Consider the following 19,807-nt stretch of genomic DNA (forward strand, 5'->3'; position numbering starts at 1 on the left):
CTTGTGCTGATCTTGCACATGTGAGCCCCCTCTTTCCCGTTTCTCCAAACCGGTATTTTCCCACAAGACGCGGCGAAACCGGATGTGACGTCATCACATGCCGCGATATATCACAGACAACGAATTTACTTTAAACAATCCTAACTTTAACTAAAAAATGCTAACAAACGAATTACTAAGCGAAAATATTATAAACTAAACAAATGCCATAAAGGCAACACAATGAGCAATAAATTTGAGAATAGCTCAAATGAAGCAAAACTCGGAATTTTTATTATTTATATCATTGGGTTGCAAGAAAAATAAACATGTTCCTTTTTAGCATCATGAGGGTACATGAACAGTTATGGTATAATGACAAGTTTAATGAGTGAACTTTGTTTCTCCCGTATCTCAGTTTGAATTAGAGTCTTGAACATGGGAAAAAAATAATAATACTTGCCTACTCAGGGCTTGGGCTTTTTTACATTTCTTGTATGAAACTCTATCCAAGTGATAGAGCTCCTATCCTGACATACTGTATCTAATGAGATTGTGGAATTTCTTGAGGCACTGCTTCAGCACTTTTGGGTAGACAAATTAGATCTCAAAATCTGTCCCTAATGTTGGTGTTACTGCATCCTCTCTGAAAATAATAGAAGAATTCTAAGTTTCTATTTCTGACCTAAAAATAATCTTGCTCCCTTCAGCAGCCATTTAAGGGTTTTGACATTCTGCTCTGAATTTGAGTTCATTTTCATAATCAAGTTTGCTTTGACTTATTAGATTAATATATTACATTTCATTTATATTGTTTACAATTAATTTGTTAATTCTTTTCTCCATTTTAATTTTGTCAGAGTATTTTGTGATGGATTCTGTGAATACAGTTCTGAACCACAGTTAAAGCCAGTGAATAGTGGCTTACTCGAATGGTTACATTGGATTCAACCCTCTTTTTCATATGAATCACCCAGGTAAAAATGGTGTCTGCATTCTTGAAGTTATGGATTTTTAATTGTTATTTTTACTTGAACATCAAACTTTGTTGTCATCATTCATATAAGATTGGTGTAAGGGATGTATAAAAACAATGAACTCCAATTTAATACAAAATTTATTGTCCATCAAGCAACCTGAAACCTGAACTACCCATAGCAGATAAGTAAACGGCGTGAAAAAGATAGTCCAAGTTCCCTGGAAAGATACGTAAACCAGTGTTCTTGTCCCCTTCCAAGCCAACACTCTCACGATTGAAGTACTAATCAGCTGTGATAGACAGACCATCTTTTTCAGATGCTTGATTCCCAAAACAGACATGCTGTTCCAAGCTCTGTTTTGGGAGCAGATTACCAGGTGCATAGAAAAAAGATACAAATATCTTTGAAGAAGAGATCAAGGAGCTTCTCTTTTCCCTGGAGTTTGAAGAAGGGAACCTTGAAGAAATGCATTATCTTCATTGCTTACTGGGAACCTCTGGACCGAGAGTGCTCCACGTGGATAAGAGAATTCAGGATGATGTTGAGTACTTTGAGGCCATGCTTCAAGTGCACACAGACACCATGCATGAAGAGTGCATCATCCTATAAACTGTCTCCTTGTGCACCCCATGAGCTGCCTCAGCCCCATCTGTGGTTGCCTATTGTGGTGGTGGTCATCTATCGTATCCGATGATAACAGGAAACCTGGGCGAGAGAGTTTTTAAAGTGGAAAAGCCTTTGCGCTGAGGCAGTTCCGCTCTCTTGACCTCATAAATCCAGGTCCAGCATTATAAACAAATGTCACAAACTGGATGACCATGACATCTTCTGTGCCATATCATGCTCTTTGCTCTCAATGAAGCATTTAGATCTGCCTTCCTGGCCATTTGATCTCATTGGCCCAGTCCACCAGAGCTGACTTTGCATGCTAGGACTGGCATGTTCCTATCTCACAGGAGTATGAGGCCGCCAGCCACCCTCACCTGGTTTAGCCCACCTGTGTAAGCTGTGTGGCCACTGTTGCATGCAAACAGCTACTTGGAGCCACAGGTGAGAACTCAGTGTCCAGTGGGGACAAAAGGTGAGTGAGCTGCTCTGGAATGGACACGACAGCCCCCTTCACCAGAACTGCTATCCCTTCCTGGACACCCCATACATCCCAAGTTTGACTATAAGTCATCTTAAAATCCACAAAACTGGAGGGGAAAGCAAGTTATCTTCAATCCCAATGAACCACCCAAAAGAAAGAACATTTCCAAGATAACCAGTGAATATATTTGAATAGGAGTATGCAGTCAATGCTTTGATTTGGCAATAACAGCCATTTACCAAAATGGCTTTTGCAAATTTGAACTAACATTTAGGCATTCTGTATGGCACATGAGCCCCCATGCACATTCAGTAGAATGGGGCAGCATCTATGTTTATTATCCAATCTCACAAGTCCTATCTTCTAAAAGTCCATGAAGTGTTAACTATTTTGCCCTCAGTTCAGCAGTTTTATTGTGAATGTCTGTCATTGCTATGGACAGGCAATCACATCTGTTCCTTTACTGTTCCTATCTGCTTTTAAATTTCCATTGGTTCCTGTAACTCAACTTCTTTGCAAAAGGAATGTGATTTTCTTACAAGTACACTTTCTAAACATTTTTATTATTCAGACCATATAAAACTATCTTATGTATTCTGTACTTTATATTGATTATGGAAAATGGATATTTCATATTTCATGTCTTAATGCACGTTTGGCATTTTTCCATAAGTGTTATTTTTTGCTGCCTGTGGCAATTTTCCTTCATTTCTTATTGATCACACCTCCTCTTTTATAGACATTGGATGTTCTAAACAAAGGCAGAAATGCCATAGGGGTATGGTTAATTTAAAAAAATGGTATACATTGAAAGGATTTTGCTGAAAACAAAACTCAGCTGCACCTACCATTATATAAGCATAAAATTATTAAGTTGGATCAGTGATCTTAATTATGCATGACACAAAACTGGAAGTTGCAGTCTAAGGTTAATTTTCCCTTTCTTCCCCACCTCCACTGTTATAAGCTGTGCAAGAACAACATCTTGCTATCAAGCTCCCATTTACATGTACTAAACATGGTGAAGTTCCTGTACTTAAGTAACTGAAACAATCAAAATTTGCCATAAAATATTGTGGCTTCTGTGTTCCAGCTTAAATTGGAAGTATTAAATGGGGGCCTTGGTAACATGACAGCTAGCATGATATCATTACAGTTTGGGGTGTTAAAGTTTGGAGTTCATTTCAACTGTTGTCTGTAAGAAGTTTGTATATTCTCCCTGTAGAATGTGTGGGTTTCCTACCAAGTCCTAAGAAGTACCGGTTAGTAGGTTAATTAGTCATTGTAAATTGTCCCATGATTAGACTAGGGTTAAATCGGTGGATTGTTGGTGGCACGGCTCAAAGGGCCAGAAGGGCCTATTGCACGCTGTAACTTTAAATTGGAAAAAAAATTAAATTTTGAATTCTTTAATTCATCGTAATTTCTGCCTAGCATCATCTGGTAGTAAAAACTAATTTTGCAAGTTTTAATGCTTATTTCTTTGGTCCTTAATCATTTTAACTATCATTGTCAAATATGACGGACAACCAATCAATCATTGTTCAGGATTAACAAACAAAAATAGTTATTGTTAATTTTCATTTCTTTTATTTCCCTATCTTAATCCAATTTTCTTTTGCCCACTTCCTTTCTGTATCTCATTTGACAGAGAGTTTACTTCTTTAATTTATGCTTCCTAATTCAGTCTCTGTGCTACCTTTTAATGATTTTTCTGTTTGGTTATTTAAAGAGTTGCTCAGTGGCTTACCACGTTCACTCAAACCTCAATAGTGTTGTCTAACACATATTTAAGTCAAGGCAGCTTAATATACAGCAGATGTCCAAAGAAGTTACAAAGCTGACTCTTCAGCATATACAGCTAAATCTACTCAAGTATGTTCATGGTTGCACTTTATGAGAAGTTTGTCTGAAATGTATCTGTCATGTGAGCTTTGCTTCTGAGCTTTATGATGTTGATTAAGATTGTGCAACTTATCATATTTGTTCCTAATCATCTGTAATTGAATCTCTTTGTTTTTTGATTGCTGTAATTTTACCTGGAAACATTTTGAAGTAGTCCAAAGGAAAACCATGTGTGTTACTCCATGAGCAAACATGAGGAAATCTGCAGATGCTGGAAATTCAAACAACACACACAAAATGCTGGTGGAACACAGCAGGCCAGGCAGCATCTATAAGGAGAAGCACTGTCGATGTTTCAGGCCGAGACATCAACAGTGCTTCTCCTTATAGATGCTGCCTGGCCTGCTGTGTTCCACCAGCATTTTGTGTGTGTTGTGTTACTCCATTGAGGTTTGATGGATGTGCTTCTTTGATCTGGCTCCGATTCTAGCTGAAATATCTTCTGAGACCTCAGGATCTTCAAGCTATTCAACCATGTAACTCATTCATATTATACAGCATTTCTGTACATGAAAAGTGACTTCATGAACATAACTTTAAAACAAAGAATATGTTTGAATAGACCAATTTTTGATCAAAGCAACTGTCACTTCTCCACAACATGGCAGCAGTGGCGGGGAAGTTACTGGAGGGAATTCTGAGGGACGTGATCTTCCAACATTTAGACCGACAGAGTCTGATTAGGAGGAATCAGAATGACTATCTGTTGGACGCTGTGTTTGATGAATCTGTATGGTTCTTTGAAGCAGTAACCAAAAGGGTAAATGAGGGAAGAGCAGTGGAGTCCATTTGGACTTAAGCAAGGCTTTTGATAAGGCTGGTCTGCAAGGTTAGGTATCATGGAATCCAGTGAGTGCTGGTTAGGTGGATTTAAAATTGGCTTGGAGGTAGGAGGCTGAGGGTGGTGGTTGAAGGTTGTTTCTCAGAATGGAGAACTTTTGTTATTTGTTATTCATGTAAGTGATAAGTGAGCCGAGGAGTGGCAATTGGATTTCAATACAGCTAATTATGAGGTGATGCATTTCAGAAAATTAATAGATTAGGTTTTGTACTATGAATGGTGGGGGGGGGGCACATTGGAATAGAGGGGCCAAGGAGTACAGCTGCATAGTTTGTTGAAAATGCTGTCATAGGTAGACAGTGTGGTGTAAAATGTGTTTTAACACACTGGCCTTCATCGGTCAGGGCGTTAAGTATAGGAGTTAGAACATTATAATTTATAGTTGTACACGTTATTTGTGAGGCCACACTTGGAGTACTGTATACAGTTTTGATTACCCTGTTATTAGAAAGACATGGTTGAACTGGAAAGAGTACAGAAAAAAAAAATTACAAGGATGTTGCCATGAATAGAGGGACTAGGTTATAGGAAGAAGTTGGCCATAGTGGTTTTTATTGTTTGGAACTCAAGAGAATGAAGGGTGACTTTATGTGAGTGTTTAAAATTTAAGAGGCAAAGATAAGGTAGATGGTAGCCATCTTTTCCACAGGGTAGAGAAGTCCAAACTAGGGGGTGTAGATTTCCGGATGGAAGGGGCAAGATTTAAAAGGGACCTTAAAGGTTCCTTTTTCACACCAAGAATGGTGAGTACACGCTCCTTAACCACGGGGGATTGGTTCTGGAACCCCCCCCCCCCCCCCCCCGCAGATACCAAAATTTGCGGATGCTCAAGTCCCTTATTTAACCTGTCTCAGTGCGGTGGTCTTTAGGACCCAGCGGAACCCCAGACTTTATTTAACCTGTCTCAGTGCAGTGGATTTTAGGACCTGGCGCAGCTCTGAATCCGCTGTGTTTCTGTTCATGAAAATAATCATCATCACGATTAAAAATAAAGTGGAACTAATAAAGCGATCGGAAAGAGGTGAAATGCCATCAGTCATTGGAAAACCGTTAGGCTACAGTCGGTCAACGATAGGAACAGTTTTAATGGAGCATGTGAAAGGCCCTGCCCCAATGAAAGCTACAATTATTACTAAGCAACTCAGTGGTTTAATTATTGAAATACGTATGTTTCTTAAGTGTTTTATATGCATAGAAAGGTAAAATATATTCTATATACTAAGAAAAACGTTTTACTAACTGACGCTAAATAATGTTGGATGTACCTGTTCCAACTTAAAGACGGACTCAGGAATGGAACTCATTCATAACCCCGGGACTGCCTGTACTTTTAAATCATCTCTAGATTACTTATAATACCTAATACAATGTAAATGCTGGTAAATAGTTGTTATACTGTATTGTTTAGGGAATAATGACAAGAAAAAATAGTCTGCATGCTTAAACAAGGAGTGCTGGAGAGAGAACTTCCGGGTTTTCCCGATCTGTGGTTGGTTGAATCCACGCATGCGGAACCCGCAGATAAGGAGAGCCAAATGTATATGGAATGAGCTGACGAGAGGAAGTAGTTGAGGCAGGAAGAATTGGTTAGGTTGGGTACCTAGCAAACCAAATACAGGAGATTGGGATTAACTCGGTGGATAACTTGGTGGGTATGGACTTGTTGGGCTAAAGGCTCTGTATCCATGCTTTATTACTTTTTGACTCTATGATATTTATTAAATGAAATTTGATTTAGAATTTTAGAAACTACAAATATTTTAATAAAAAGTGTAGTCTCCATAAAATCATTCAGCCTTCCCCAACTAGAAACCTTGAATGAACCATGGGATCTGAGGGCCAGATCAGAAGCATTCAAGTCTAGTGACCAAGAAAGTTACAAGAGGTTTTCCAGTTATTACCTCTGGAAAGCCATTTCACATGCACAGGCAATTCCAGTCTAAATGTGAATCAACAAACAATGCCGAAAGTTGTAACAGGGCTTGATTACGATCATCTATTATAAACTTAAATCAGGTAACATCAGTGACAAAAGGGCTTTGCTTCCAGATGAGCTCAATGCCTTCTATGCTCTCTTTGACCATCAAAACAAGGAGGATCCATCACGAACTCCCATGACCCCCGATGATCCTGTGATTTCAGTCTCTTGAGGCCACCATGCAAGTAGCCTTCAGGAGGGTAAACCCATGAAAAGCATCCAGCCCACATGGGGTACCTAGTAAAGTATAAACACTCTGTGCTGATTAACTGGCTGGTGTTTTCATTAGGATCTTTAGCCTCTCATTTCAGCAGTCTGAGGTACCTTCCTGCTTCAAGCAGTCTTCAATGATACTGGTGCCTAAGAAGAACATGGTAACTTGACTTAATGATGATCGTCCAGTAGCACTTACATCCACAGTGTTGAAGTGTTTTATAAGGTTTGTGATGAAACATATCAACTCCTTCCTGTGAAGCAATTTGGATACACTCCAATTTGCCTACTGGAGTGTCAGGTCCACAGCAGATGCCATCTCATTGGCTCTTCACTCTGTAACATCTGGACAGTAAAGATGCATACATCAGGATGTTATTTATCTACTACAGCTCAGCATTCAATACTGTCACCCCCTCAAAGCTAATCAATAAGCTCCAAGAACTTGGCCTCAATACCTGGATGTGCAATTGTATCCTCAGTTTCCACACTTGCAGAACCCAGTTAATTCATATTGGGTACAATATCACCTCCATGGTCTCCATGAGCACAGGCGCTCCACAAGGCTGTGTGCTTAGCCCCCTGCTCTACTTGCTTTACACTTCTAACTGTGTGGCTAAGCACAGTTGGAATGCTATATTCAAGTTTGCTGATGACACCTCCATCATAAGCCAAATCAAAGGTGATGATGAATCAGCATGTAGGAGGGAGATTGAAAATCTGGCTGAATGGTGCCATTATAACACATTTTACTCAATGTCAGCAAGACCAAGGAGCTGATTATTAGATAGATAGATAGATAGATACTTTATTCATCCCCATGGGGAAATTCAACTTTTTTCCAATGTCCCATACACTTATTGTAGCAAAACTAATTACATACAATACTTAACTCAGTAAAAAATATGATATGCATCTAAATCACTATCTCAAAAAGCATTAATAATAGCTTTTAAAAAGTTCTTCAGGACTTCAGGAGGAGGAAACCAGAGGTCAGTGAGCCAGTCTTCTTCAGAGGATCAGAGGTGGAGTGGGTCAGCAACTTAAAATTCCTCATTATCATCTCAGAGAACCTGTCCTGGGCCCAGCATGTAAGTGCATATACAAAAAAAGCACGACAGTGACTCTACTTACTTAGTAGCTTGCGAAGATTTGTCATGACAGCTACAATTTCAACAAATTGCTATAGATGCGTAGTGGAGGGTATATTGACTGCTGCATCACAGCCTGGTATGGAAACACCAATGCCCTTGAATGAGAAATCGTACAAGAAGTAGTGTATGCTGCCCAGTCCATCACGGGTAAAGTCCTCCCCAGGCTTGAGCACGTCTACACGAAACGTTGTCGCAAGAAAGTAGCATCCATCATCAGGGACTGCACCACCCAGGACATGCTCTCTTCTCCGTGCTGCCATCAGAAAAAAGGTACAAGAACCTCAGGACTCAAACCATTAGGTTCAGGAACAGTTATTACCCCTCAAACATAAGGCTCTTGAACAGAGGATAACTTCATTCAACTTCACTTGCTCCATCATTGAAATGTTTCCGCAACCTATTGACTTTCTTTCAAGGACTTTTCATCTCATGTTCTCAATATTTATTGCTTATTTATTTGTTATTATTCTTTCTTTCTTTTGGTAGTTGCACAGTTTGTTGTCTTTTGCACACTGGCTGAACGTCCAAATTAGTGCATTCTTTCATTGCTTCTGTTATGTTTACTGTGTTATTCTATTATGGATTTACTGAGTGTGCTGCAAGACAATGAATCTCAGGATTGTATATGGTGACATATATGTATTTTGATAAGAAATTTACTTTGAGATTTAAAAGTTCAATTGAACTCAGATATTAATGCCAAAATTAACTGCCACAGACTTCCTCTTTATCCATTTCCAGATTTGTAAATGACTAGATTTTTTTGGAAAATGAGTCTAGAAATTGAATTGTTTGCCACCCATGTTTACAGCATTGTGTGATCCTATACTAATTTTACCATGAGTTAATAGCGAAAGCAGTCATTTCTGGTTGAAGTCACAAAATTTGAGGAATTCGATTAGGCATTTCCTATCAGGCATACAATATTTTTATTCGTACTTGTTCATATTAATTATATTATAGGAATGACTTGATTTATTTATTTATTGAGATACAGCATGGTGTAGGCTCTTCCGGTCCTTTGAGCCATGCTGCCCAGCAATCCCCCATTTTTAACGCTAGCCTAATCATGGGACAATTTACAATGATCAATTAACCTCCCGACCACTATGTCTTTGAACTGTGGGAGGAAACCTACACAGTCATGGGGTGAGCGTACAAGTTTCTTACAGGTAATGGCAAGAATTGAACCCAGGTTGCCTGCACAGTAAAGCGTTGTGTTAACCACTCTAAATCATGAGTCATTTTATGAGTATCTTTGAAGTCAACTCTATGTTTAAAGAGAATTAGTAAAAAGATCAATATTTGATTTGGCATTGCATGGTTCTTTCCATTTTATTCAGTATATATGATGCTATTCTTATTGTTAATAGCAATGGATGGGTATAATATGTTGGATAGGAATTATCTGGGCTGTTCTTTAGACGATAAGCCTTTATGAATAGTAAACCTTGATTTAATCATCTTTTGGAACAGAATTGAGAACTTTGGGAACAAATATAACTTAATCTCTGAAATTTAAATTAAATGTAATCTTTGGTATCTGTTCCAGCTCACTATCATGTGATAAACTATCTGTTCAGCAGCATCTGGCTTTGTTATTAGCACAACCCAGCTGTGATTTGAACTTACTTCTGCAAATACTTGTATTTCACGATTGTTTGGTACCTCGGATTCTGCTGAATAATAGCTGTAAGTATAAAATCCTGTTTAATAACCAGCAAAGTTTCTATAATTATGTCAAAATATATTATACCTTTTTGAGAGGAATTTTGTGATCTATAATAAAATCTACCTGGGTTTGTACTTTCTTGATCCTGGGAAAGGTTAGAATGTTAACTGAATTAACATTGAAATCTTTGTGCCGACTTCTTACCTGTTCATACCATGCTCCAATTCAACATTTTCTAGGAAGGCCCTCTTAGTTGGAAGAGTTGGTGCCCAGGCTGAACTGTGTTGAGGTGGGACTTGCGTAGCTATGGGTAACTCTGGTAATCAATGTCCCTTTGGATTGTTTCATTTTCTTTTGGCTACTCCAGAAGGCAGATAAGCATCAGCCGTAAGTCACAGATGTTCGAGCCCTCTGTTCGTCTTGAAGACCTTAGATGTTGTGTCTTAGTTGTCTACTACAGTATACAAGCCAGTGCAGTACAACATAGAGAGTAAGTTGCAGGCTTCCCCTCTTCATGCAGCTGATGAATCCAAAAGGGATGGCAGAGACCGATACAGTTTGGCACTACCAGTGCTGCAGGAGTTGCCAATCAGCATTAAACTCAACATAGGAGTGTCTAAAGGACTCCAACTCAGTGTTTACTCCCATAGCCTTCCTCATGAGTAGGTATAGTTGCAAGGCTGCAAATGTTTGATATAAGAATTTTCTTTCTAGAGAGCTGGCCAACCATGACTGACAAGCCCCATCTGCCTGAAGCAACTGGTTTTAAGGCGCCAGTAACCTGCCTTTGTCCCTTAATCTGTCAGTAATAACGGTTCTACTGGGCTTAGAAGCTAAGCCAAACGTGAAGGCCAGGAGCTGAACTTGGAAGTAAGAGGCTATTTGAAATACACACCATTGGGAGCATTTAATAGGTAGTGGGAGCTTATCCCCACCACCCTCCCCTACCCCAACCAACCCCAACCCCTGTCTATAAGGAACCAGTAACATAGGTTACACGAGGTGATCCATGAGGATGTAAATTGGAATGGAGAACTAGAGTTAATAGGAGAAATCGGATAACTGGGTTTATTTTCTCTGGAGCAAAGCAGGTTGAGAATTAACATGATAGTGGTATATAAAGTTATGAGAGGCAGAGGTAGGATAGATAGGTAGTGTCTGTTTCCATGATGCGTCTGTCTATAACTTTGCATTGAGAGGAAAGAGGTTAAAAGGAGATCGGAGAGGCAAATTTTCACACAAAGTGTAGTTGGTTTCTGGAATGAGCTTCCAGAGGCAGGAACAATTACAAAATACAGTGTAAGGAGCATCATGACAGATGCTTGATAGATACTTGATTGAGCAAGATTATTGTAGATTGGCATGATGGTTGGCATAGATACAGTGGGCTGAAGAGCCTATTTCTGTGCTTGGACGACTGTTTCAAAGGCGGTCAGATGTTAAACATATCACAATGTTTGTGGAATGACATTTAGGCCAATTTCCTTTGCTAAATGGCATCTGTTGAATCCTGATGAAGGAGCTTGGCTCAAAACATTGACTGTTTATTCATGTCATTTGATTGATTGTGTGGATAGTCAGAGATTTTTCCCCAGGGCTGAAATGGCTAGCACAAGAGGGCATAGTTTTAAGGTGCTTAGAAGTAGGTACAGAGGAGATGTCAGGGGTAAGTTTTTTACGCAGTGAGTGGTGATTGTCTGGAATGGGCTGCTGGCAGCGGTGGTGGAGGCGGAAACGATAGGGTCTTTTAAGAGACTCCTGGAAAGGTGCATGGAGCTTAGAAAACTAAGGGGCTATGGGTAACTCTCGGTAATTTCTGAGGTAAGGACATGTTCGGCACAGCTTTTTCAGCTGAAGAGCCTGCATTGTTCTGTAGGTTTGCTATGTTTTCTATGTTGTAAAATTGCACAGATTGAAACCAACCTAATAATTCTATCTTATAATAATGTTTTATGTGTGCTATTCAATAGAACTTTGTAGAAAAACAGCAACATGTACAATTTGCTTCTTAATAAGTGTGCTTCTTTCTTTATCAATTTTTTTATTAATTAAAAAAGTACATATATATAAACAAGAGGAGAATTACCGTATCTCAAATATCTATATCGATAACATTTCATATAAAAGGTAAAATAAATATTATCAAGATCATACATAGTATTGATCTAATAGTATATAATAAAAAATAAGATAATTGATTCTCCTATTATCATTCCATAAAAAGAAGAAAAAAGATAAAGAAACTTATAATTTTTATATACACAAAAAAACCCCATGAAACAAAAAAGAAACAGAGAAAGGAACTGAGCTGCTCATACTGAGAGTAAAAGCAAGAAAAAAGAAAAACTTTCTGATCAAATCCAAAGTTTCGAGAAAGTAACTGGAAGAGCAATAAATTAAACCATATGAAACCATAGGAGTCCTGATGAAGGGTCTCGGCCCGAAACGTCGACAGTGCTTCTTCCTATAGATGCTGCCTGACCTGCTGCGTTCCACCAGCATTTTGTGTGTGTTGCTTGAAAATATTGAATAAAAGGTCGCCAGGTTTCTTCAAATTTAAAGGATGTATCAAATGTCTGACTTTTTATTTTCTCTAAACTTAGACAGGACATAATGGAGGAAAGCCAATAAAAAACAGTAGGTGGATTAGAGGCCATCCATTTAAGCAAAATGGCTCTCCTATCCAATAAAGCTGTAAAAGCTATCATCCGTTGAGCGGAAACAGGAATATATCCTGCTTCCAGTGGAGTGATCCCAAAAATTGTTGTTAAATAAATTTGGTTGTAGGTCCAAATTCAAGACTTCTGATAAAGTTTTAAAGACATCTTTCCAAAAATTATCTGTCTTGATACAAGACCAAAACATATGTGTTAAAGTAGCCACCTCAATATTACATCTGTCACAAATCGGATTAATATTGGAAAAGATACTGGCTAATTTATCCTTTGACATATGTGCCCGATGTACTACCTTGAACTGTATCAAGGAATGACGGGCACAAATAGATGAAGTATTTACCAAATGAAAAATTTTATCCCATCGATTATCTGAAACTGACTCTCGAAATTCCAATTCCCACGCAGCTTTAATTTTATTATTAGATAACATTCGCAAATTCAATAACCATTTATAAATTATAGCTGTCAGTCCTTTTTGAAATGGTTTAACCTGAAAAAACAGTATCTATTGTATTGGGTGAAAAAGCAGAGGGAAAATCTGGAAGTAAACTACGTAGAAAATTTCTAATTTGTAGATATCTAAAAAAGTGTGCATTAGATAAATCATATTTGTCCAATAACTGAGTGAAAGACATTAAACAATCCCCCATAAACAAGTCTAAAAAAGTTATTATACCTTTGGTTTTCCAAATTAAAAAGGTCTGATCAGAAATTGATGGTTTAAAAAAATAATTAAGATGAATTTTACCAGAAAAAACAAAGTTATTAAATTCAAAAAAATCTACAAAACTGAAACCAAATTCTTAATGTATGTTTAATAATGGGATTGAGTTCTGGACTACCAATCATAGAAAGCAAAAAAAGAAGAGGAGCTCCCTGTAAAGAGGCCAAAGAATACACCTTCACCGAGTTTTCCTCTGTTGGCCAGAAAGAATTACAATCTTCAAATCAGTGAATTCAAATGAATCAAGGACAGTGGAAGCAGTCTTTGTTCTTGCCGTGTGTTTGGGGGATGAAGGCTGCCATTTTGTGAAGACACTCTATTCTCCATTTTGTGAGCTTGACATGCTGGACTTATTAGTGTTTTAAAGAAGGCACAAAGACTCTTCAGGTAATCTGCTGGACTGGAGGTCATTTCCAAATAAGGAGTTATTTGTGAGGTGTTCTTTGGTTGGCTGTAACATGCAGGATTGTGAATGCCTGAGGCAATTCGAGCTCATTGCTGACTGAGAACAAAGAGCCATGAGTCAGCAACTGTCCCTTGATGGGAAGAGGACAATAGATGGATGCTGCTTTGGACCAGAGCCAATGACCAGATGTTAAAGGTCAGACTCATGACCTGCGGCTAATGACATGGGAATGCGACATTTAAATTGTTAAGAAATGGATATAAAAGTGGATGCTTTGTGGGTGCTGGTGGCGGTAACTTCGAAGAATAACCATCACAGATACAAGCGAGAAGAACCCTGCGTGAAGCACGTGGAGAGTAAATCGGGACCACGAGGAACAAGGAGCGCCTGGCCAGCGTAAATTCCTCCGCCCGGGTAATACCTTTGCTATTCTTTGACTATCCAGGAAGGTCAGGGATACTTAGCGGGTGTGCGCACAAGGTATTTAGTGTATGAATTCACGTACTTGTTAGTTTGAACAATAAAAGTAATTGTCAGTAAATACAGATCTCCCTGTGCCTCACTCAGAATCGTTGGAAGAGGCAGAAGCAGTAGCTCTCTGTATCCTCTTTTTCCAACGCCTCCAAATCCACCCATAAAGAAGAGTCATGTATGTCTGAGTAATGAATCCAAAAATAAATATATGGAATATTAATTGCCCAGTAATACATTCTAAAATTTGGCAAAGCCATACCACCATACTTTTTTAATTTCTGCAATAAAGAGTTACTCTATCTAGGATTTTTATTATTCCAAATGTAAGATAGAATTTTAGAGTCTATTCTATCAAAAAACAGTTTAGGAACAAAAGAAGGGATTGCTTGGAATACATATAAGAACTTAACACTATCATTTTAATAACATTAATTCGACCAATTAATGATAATGTCATAGGAGACTATTTAGAAAGTATTTGTTGTGTGTATTCAATTAATGGAATAAAGTTATATTTATACAAGGCCTTAAAATTTTTGGTAATTTTAATACCAAGATACGTAGTTATTTTTAGCAATGTTAAAAGGAATTTGATCATATTGATCCAAGTAGTTATTAATAGGAAATAGCTCACTTTTGTGCAAATTTAATTTATATCCAGAAAAACTACTAAATTCAGAAAATATAGATAACATAGCAGGAATAGATTTCTTAGGATCTGAAAAGTAAACTAACAAGTCATCTGCATACAACGAAACCTAATGCACTTTATCTCCTCTCTTAATACTTTGAACATTGTTGGAGTCTCGAAGAGCAATAGCAAGAGGTTCTAAAGCCAGGTTGAATAACAGGAGACTAAGAGGACCACTCTGCTGGTACCTCTGTATAGCCTAAAATAAGGAGATTTTTGATTGTTAGTTATTACTGCCGCCATAGGAGCTTGATAGATCAGCTTAATCCAGGAAATAAAATCTGGACTAAAATTAAATCTTTCTAAAACCTTGAATAAATAAGACCATTCTACCCTATCAAAGGCTTTCTCTGCATCAAGGGAAACAACACATTCGGATTCTTTAGATAGAGAGGAATAAATAATGCTCAATACCGTATATTCCGGAGTATAAGCCAACCCCCCATTTTCAAGGTTAAAAAAGTGACATCTTCATGTTACCTTTGTATAAGCCGACCACTTTTGTAGAGGTTTTTGATTTAACCAGAAAAGATCACAAGATCTCACATGCCGGTACTCAGCTTTGCCAGATCCAGAACCGGGAAATTTTGTGAACCAGTACCTGAGAAAAATAGGCCTACACATTGTAGAGCATTATAAGCGAATTCTTAATAAATAAATCAGGGAGGGAAATTTTGGATTAGGTCTCCAATGGTAAAGAATCCTCAGAATTGTAACCCCTATGAAACCATTTAGCACCCATCGTAATCTCGTTAAAACATAACACGGGGTGGCAGGATCAGTAGGTCTACTCAGTATTGAGTTTGCGACCGCCATGTACAAAAGATTAAAACAAATGCGATATGATGCTGGCTTCAAGCTGAAGATTGTTGATTTTGCTAAAGGAATGAATAATTCTGCAGCTGCTAAGAAGTTTCGTGTAAACAAGAAACAAGTGAGAGAGTGGAGAAAGGCAGAAGACACACTGAGGGAAATGCCAAAGCCGAAATGTGCAAACCACGGGAAAACATGCCAGTGGCCAGAACTGGAAGAAAAAGTTCTAGAGTGGGTGAATCACCAGCGATCATCCAGGTACATTGTTACCAGAGAAATGATTTGAGTTCAAGCATTGAAATGGGCCGAAAAACACTGTGAGGTCAGCAAAAATTTCAAAGCTACGCAAAGTTGGTGCACCCGATTTATGTATAGACATGATCTTGTGTTGAGACAAAAAGCAAAGATTGCTCAGAAAATTCCCGCGGGGTGTGTTTGCTTACGTTCAAGAACGCTGCTGGATGGACGAAATGGGTTAAAGAGGCGTTGATGTCCTGAAGGTTTCGGGAAAGAAAAGTCGCTACTTGTCTGGGACGTCTTCAAAGCGCACTTGTCAGGTGAGACAAAAGCAGCGTTGAAAGCTGAAAACACGGACATTGCAGTCATCCCCGGTGGTTTGATCTCCGTGCTCTAGCCACTAGATGTGAGTTTAAACAAATCATTCAAAGAATTCATGCGACGACAGTGGAACGAAATTGACTCAAAAACAGCCAATAAATATGACCTGTCTTCCGTGTATTCGTTTTTCCAAAATGGCACCCTGTATACAAGCCGACCCCCTAATTTTAGGACCAAAATTTAGGGCCAAGTTCTCAACTTATACACCGGAATTTACAGTAATCTCTGAATATTAAAATATGAATATCTATTCTTAATAAATCCAGTTTGATCCTTAGAAATACCCTTAGGTAAAATACGCTCAAGCCTGTTAGCCAAAATCTTAGAAAGAATTTTAGAATCCACATTTAATAAGGATATTGGTCTGTAATAGGCACATTCAGATAAATCTTTTTCTTTTTTGGGAATAAATGAAATTGATGTCTCATAGAAAGTTTTCGGGAGGGTCCCAGAAGATACAGAATCAGTAAAAATTTGGCATAAATGATGTGTAGGTATTTCAGTAAACGTCTTAAAAAATTCTACTGTAAATCTATCCAGTCCCGGAGCTTTACCTGATTGAAAAGAGGATATAGCCCTTGCTATTTCCTCTTGTTTAATAGGCGCATCTACTGTATTCATATCTTGAATAGAAATTTTGGGTATATTCAATCTTTGCAAGAATCTATTCATAAAAGTAGCGTTGTCTGGAAAATCAGATTTATAAAGTTTAGAGTAAAAATCCACAAATACCTTATTAATTTCCTGATAATCTGACATTTCAGTTCTATCAGTTCTTCGTATTTTCAAAATCTGCCTTCTAGCCATAGTTGCTTTAAGTTGACCGGCCAACAATTTACCTGATGACTTATCTCCATATATATAAAACTGACTTTTAGATTTAAAAATTTGCTGCTCAATGGGAAAAGTCAAAAGCAAATCATGCTGTGTTTGAAGTTTCACCCTTTCCTTATATAAATCTTCAGTTGGTGTTACTGAGTAAACTTTATCTATTTCTTTAATCCTGTTAGTCATCACTAAAAGCTCTGCTTTAGTTTTCCTTCTTAAAGCTACTGAATATGAGATTATCTGTCCCCCAAGAAAAGATTTCATCGCATCTCAAATAACCAAATTTGACATACCCTCAGTTGTGTTTAATTCAAAAAATAAAGAAATTTGCTCTTTAGTAAAACTTACAAATGCTGAATCATGCAGCTGTGTAGCATTAAATCTCCACTGAGATGCATTCCGTATATTATCAGGGAACTTCAGTATTAGTTTTGTGGGTGCAGATCCGACAACGCAATAGCGTCATACGCACAGTCAGCAACACAAGGCACCAGTCATGTATCCAACAAAAAATAATCAATTCTTGAATATTTATAATGTACATGTGAAATAAAAGAAAAATCCTTATCTTTATGATGCAGAAATCTCCAAATATCGACCAAACCGTATTCTAGTAAAAAGGAATTAATACAGGTCGCAGCCTTATTAGGGAGCCACGGATTGGTTGATGACTTATCAATCAAAGGATTGAGACAACAGTTAAAGTCACCGCCCATGTTCAACTTATATTCATTTAAATTCGGCAACACAGAGAATAACCTCTTAAAAAATTCAGAGCTATCTACATTAGGTGCATACACACACACACACACCAAAGCCACCTTTTGATCACATAATAAACCAGTAACAATTATGTATCTTCCAATTGAATCAGTGACAGTATTAAAATGTAAAAAAGGGATTTTAAAATTAATAAAAATAGATACCCCTCTAATTTTAGTTACTGATGAAGAATGAAACTGAGAGCCCCTGCAAAATTTAAAAAAATGATTTTTATCCTCCTTATGGATGTGGGTCTCTTGCGCAAAAATAATATCAGCTTGGAGTGTTTTTTATTTCTTAAAGATCTTTCTATGCTTAATAGGTTGGTTCAAGCCATTCAGGTTTCAAGAGATTATATTAATTTTATTAACATCCATAATAAGGCTTTAATTTAAGATTTTATAAAATAAGTTAGTGCGCTGACACAGACCAAACCCGCAGGGAAGAACAAATTATGGATTCGATCAGAGAGAGAAAAAACATGATTGACAGGAAAACCTCTCAGGACTGCCCAGTTGAAAAAGCCTAAACTAAAAGCCCCACCCCTCTCCCCACAGAGCCCAAAAACCATCCAATAGGAGGACAGCATGCTAAACTAAACTCCCTAAATCCCTTGTTTCCAATAAGCAGACTCTGTTTTTAAAATGTCATACGCTGACACCACTGACTAAAGACACAGCAACAGATACGTAAAGAAATAAACAAATTCCAAATATTTTGATATGATGTCTTAACAGAGGTTAGAACGTAGTAAACAGAGGCCATCTTAAATTCATTTAATAAAAATTGATCATATATTCAAAAAAGATAGATCCAACCAAATAATACATTACGACTGGTGTTAAACTCTTACAAATCCTAAAGGAAAAAATAAATCAGCCAAAACGATGTCTGGGCAGACATAGAACGTAGATTGAACTTCCAACGATCCAGCTACAAACGACTCTCAGCTAAGGATTAAGTGTTGGAGTTGATTGCAAGAGAGGCTTAAACTCCTTTATAAATTTCCAAGCCTCTTCTGGGGAGTCAAACTGCTTTGGGCGAGCGTTAGCTGGGGAGATTATCAAACAAGCTAGATAACACAAAGAGGGATGACAGTTCTTCTTATAAAGTTCAGCCATCACTCCCTGATATTTAATTCTTTCTGCATAAACCCCAGAGGCAAAATCTTCAACCATACGGATCTCAACTCCATTATAAATTAGCTTCCACTGCTTCCTAGCATCTTGAAGAATTGTTTCTTTAGTAGCAAAGTAATGCAGACATAAAATCACTGGACAAGGTTTCATCTCCATGGAAGGCTTTGAGTGGGGGATTCAGTGAGCTCTGTCTATCAACGGAGGAGCTTTGCGTATCTCACTAAAAAGTGAGCTTAGCATATTCACAAAATATTTCAGTGGCTCACCGTTTCCATGTTTTCAGACAAACCCAGTATGCATAAATTCATCCTACGACTTCTGCTTTCCAGATCAATCGTTTTCTTCTTAATTCTTAATAAATTCCAAAGAAACCTCAACAATTTTCTTTTCCATAGTAGATATCTTTAATTCTTGTTCTTTAATCACTTGATGCATTGTCTCCTGTTCTCTTCCGATTCTATTAGTGTCCTTTTTCAGCGTCTAATATTGCAATTTCAGATTCCTCAAAGATTCCTGGACAGCAGAGACGGTTTTCTCAAGCTTTTCATTAGTATTTGTCAGTTTATCAATCTTAGTGTCCACCATTCCGATCTTGGTGTTAATATCTTGCATCAAAGAAAACATTCTTTCTGAAGTAGAAACTTCCTCTGCCTGCTTTGTTTGTTCAGTTTCAGAAACAATTTTGCCACCTCTTAATTCGATTCCAGTTCGGGTTCCAGCCATCATAATTAAATCATAAATCCTTTACTAAAAGTAATAAATCTTCAAAGTTTAAACAAAATTAGCAGTGGAAAGTAAGTTGTAAAAGGAAGGAGTAGTGCCAACATGCGCCTTACTTCATGGGCTGCCGAGAGGAGACTCC

At 37.9% G+C, this 19,807-nt stretch overlaps 1 protein-coding gene across 3 annotated transcripts in view; it reads left to right on the forward strand.

Annotated features, from left to right (window-relative positions):
- The window catches only part of kiaa0825 (KIAA0825 ortholog), a 324,821-nt gene that overhangs the window by 60,551 nt on the left and 244,463 nt on the right, over nucleotides 1–19,807 (forward strand). For all 3 annotated transcript variants that reach the window (XM_073066385.1, XM_073066405.1, XM_073066395.1), the window contains 2 exons: nucleotides 840–956; nucleotides 9,693–9,832. In XM_073066385.1, coding sequence (XP_072922486.1) covers nucleotides 840–956; nucleotides 9,693–9,832 — 257 coding nt within the window. The remainder of the gene's footprint in view (nucleotides 1–839; nucleotides 957–9,692; nucleotides 9,833–19,807) is intronic.

The sequence above is a fragment of the Hemitrygon akajei genome, chromosome 2 (genome assembly GCF_048418815.1).
Source record: "Hemitrygon akajei chromosome 2, sHemAka1.3, whole genome shotgun sequence".
In the NCBI taxonomy this organism is placed as follows: domain Eukaryota; kingdom Metazoa; phylum Chordata; class Chondrichthyes; order Myliobatiformes; family Dasyatidae; genus Hemitrygon; species Hemitrygon akajei.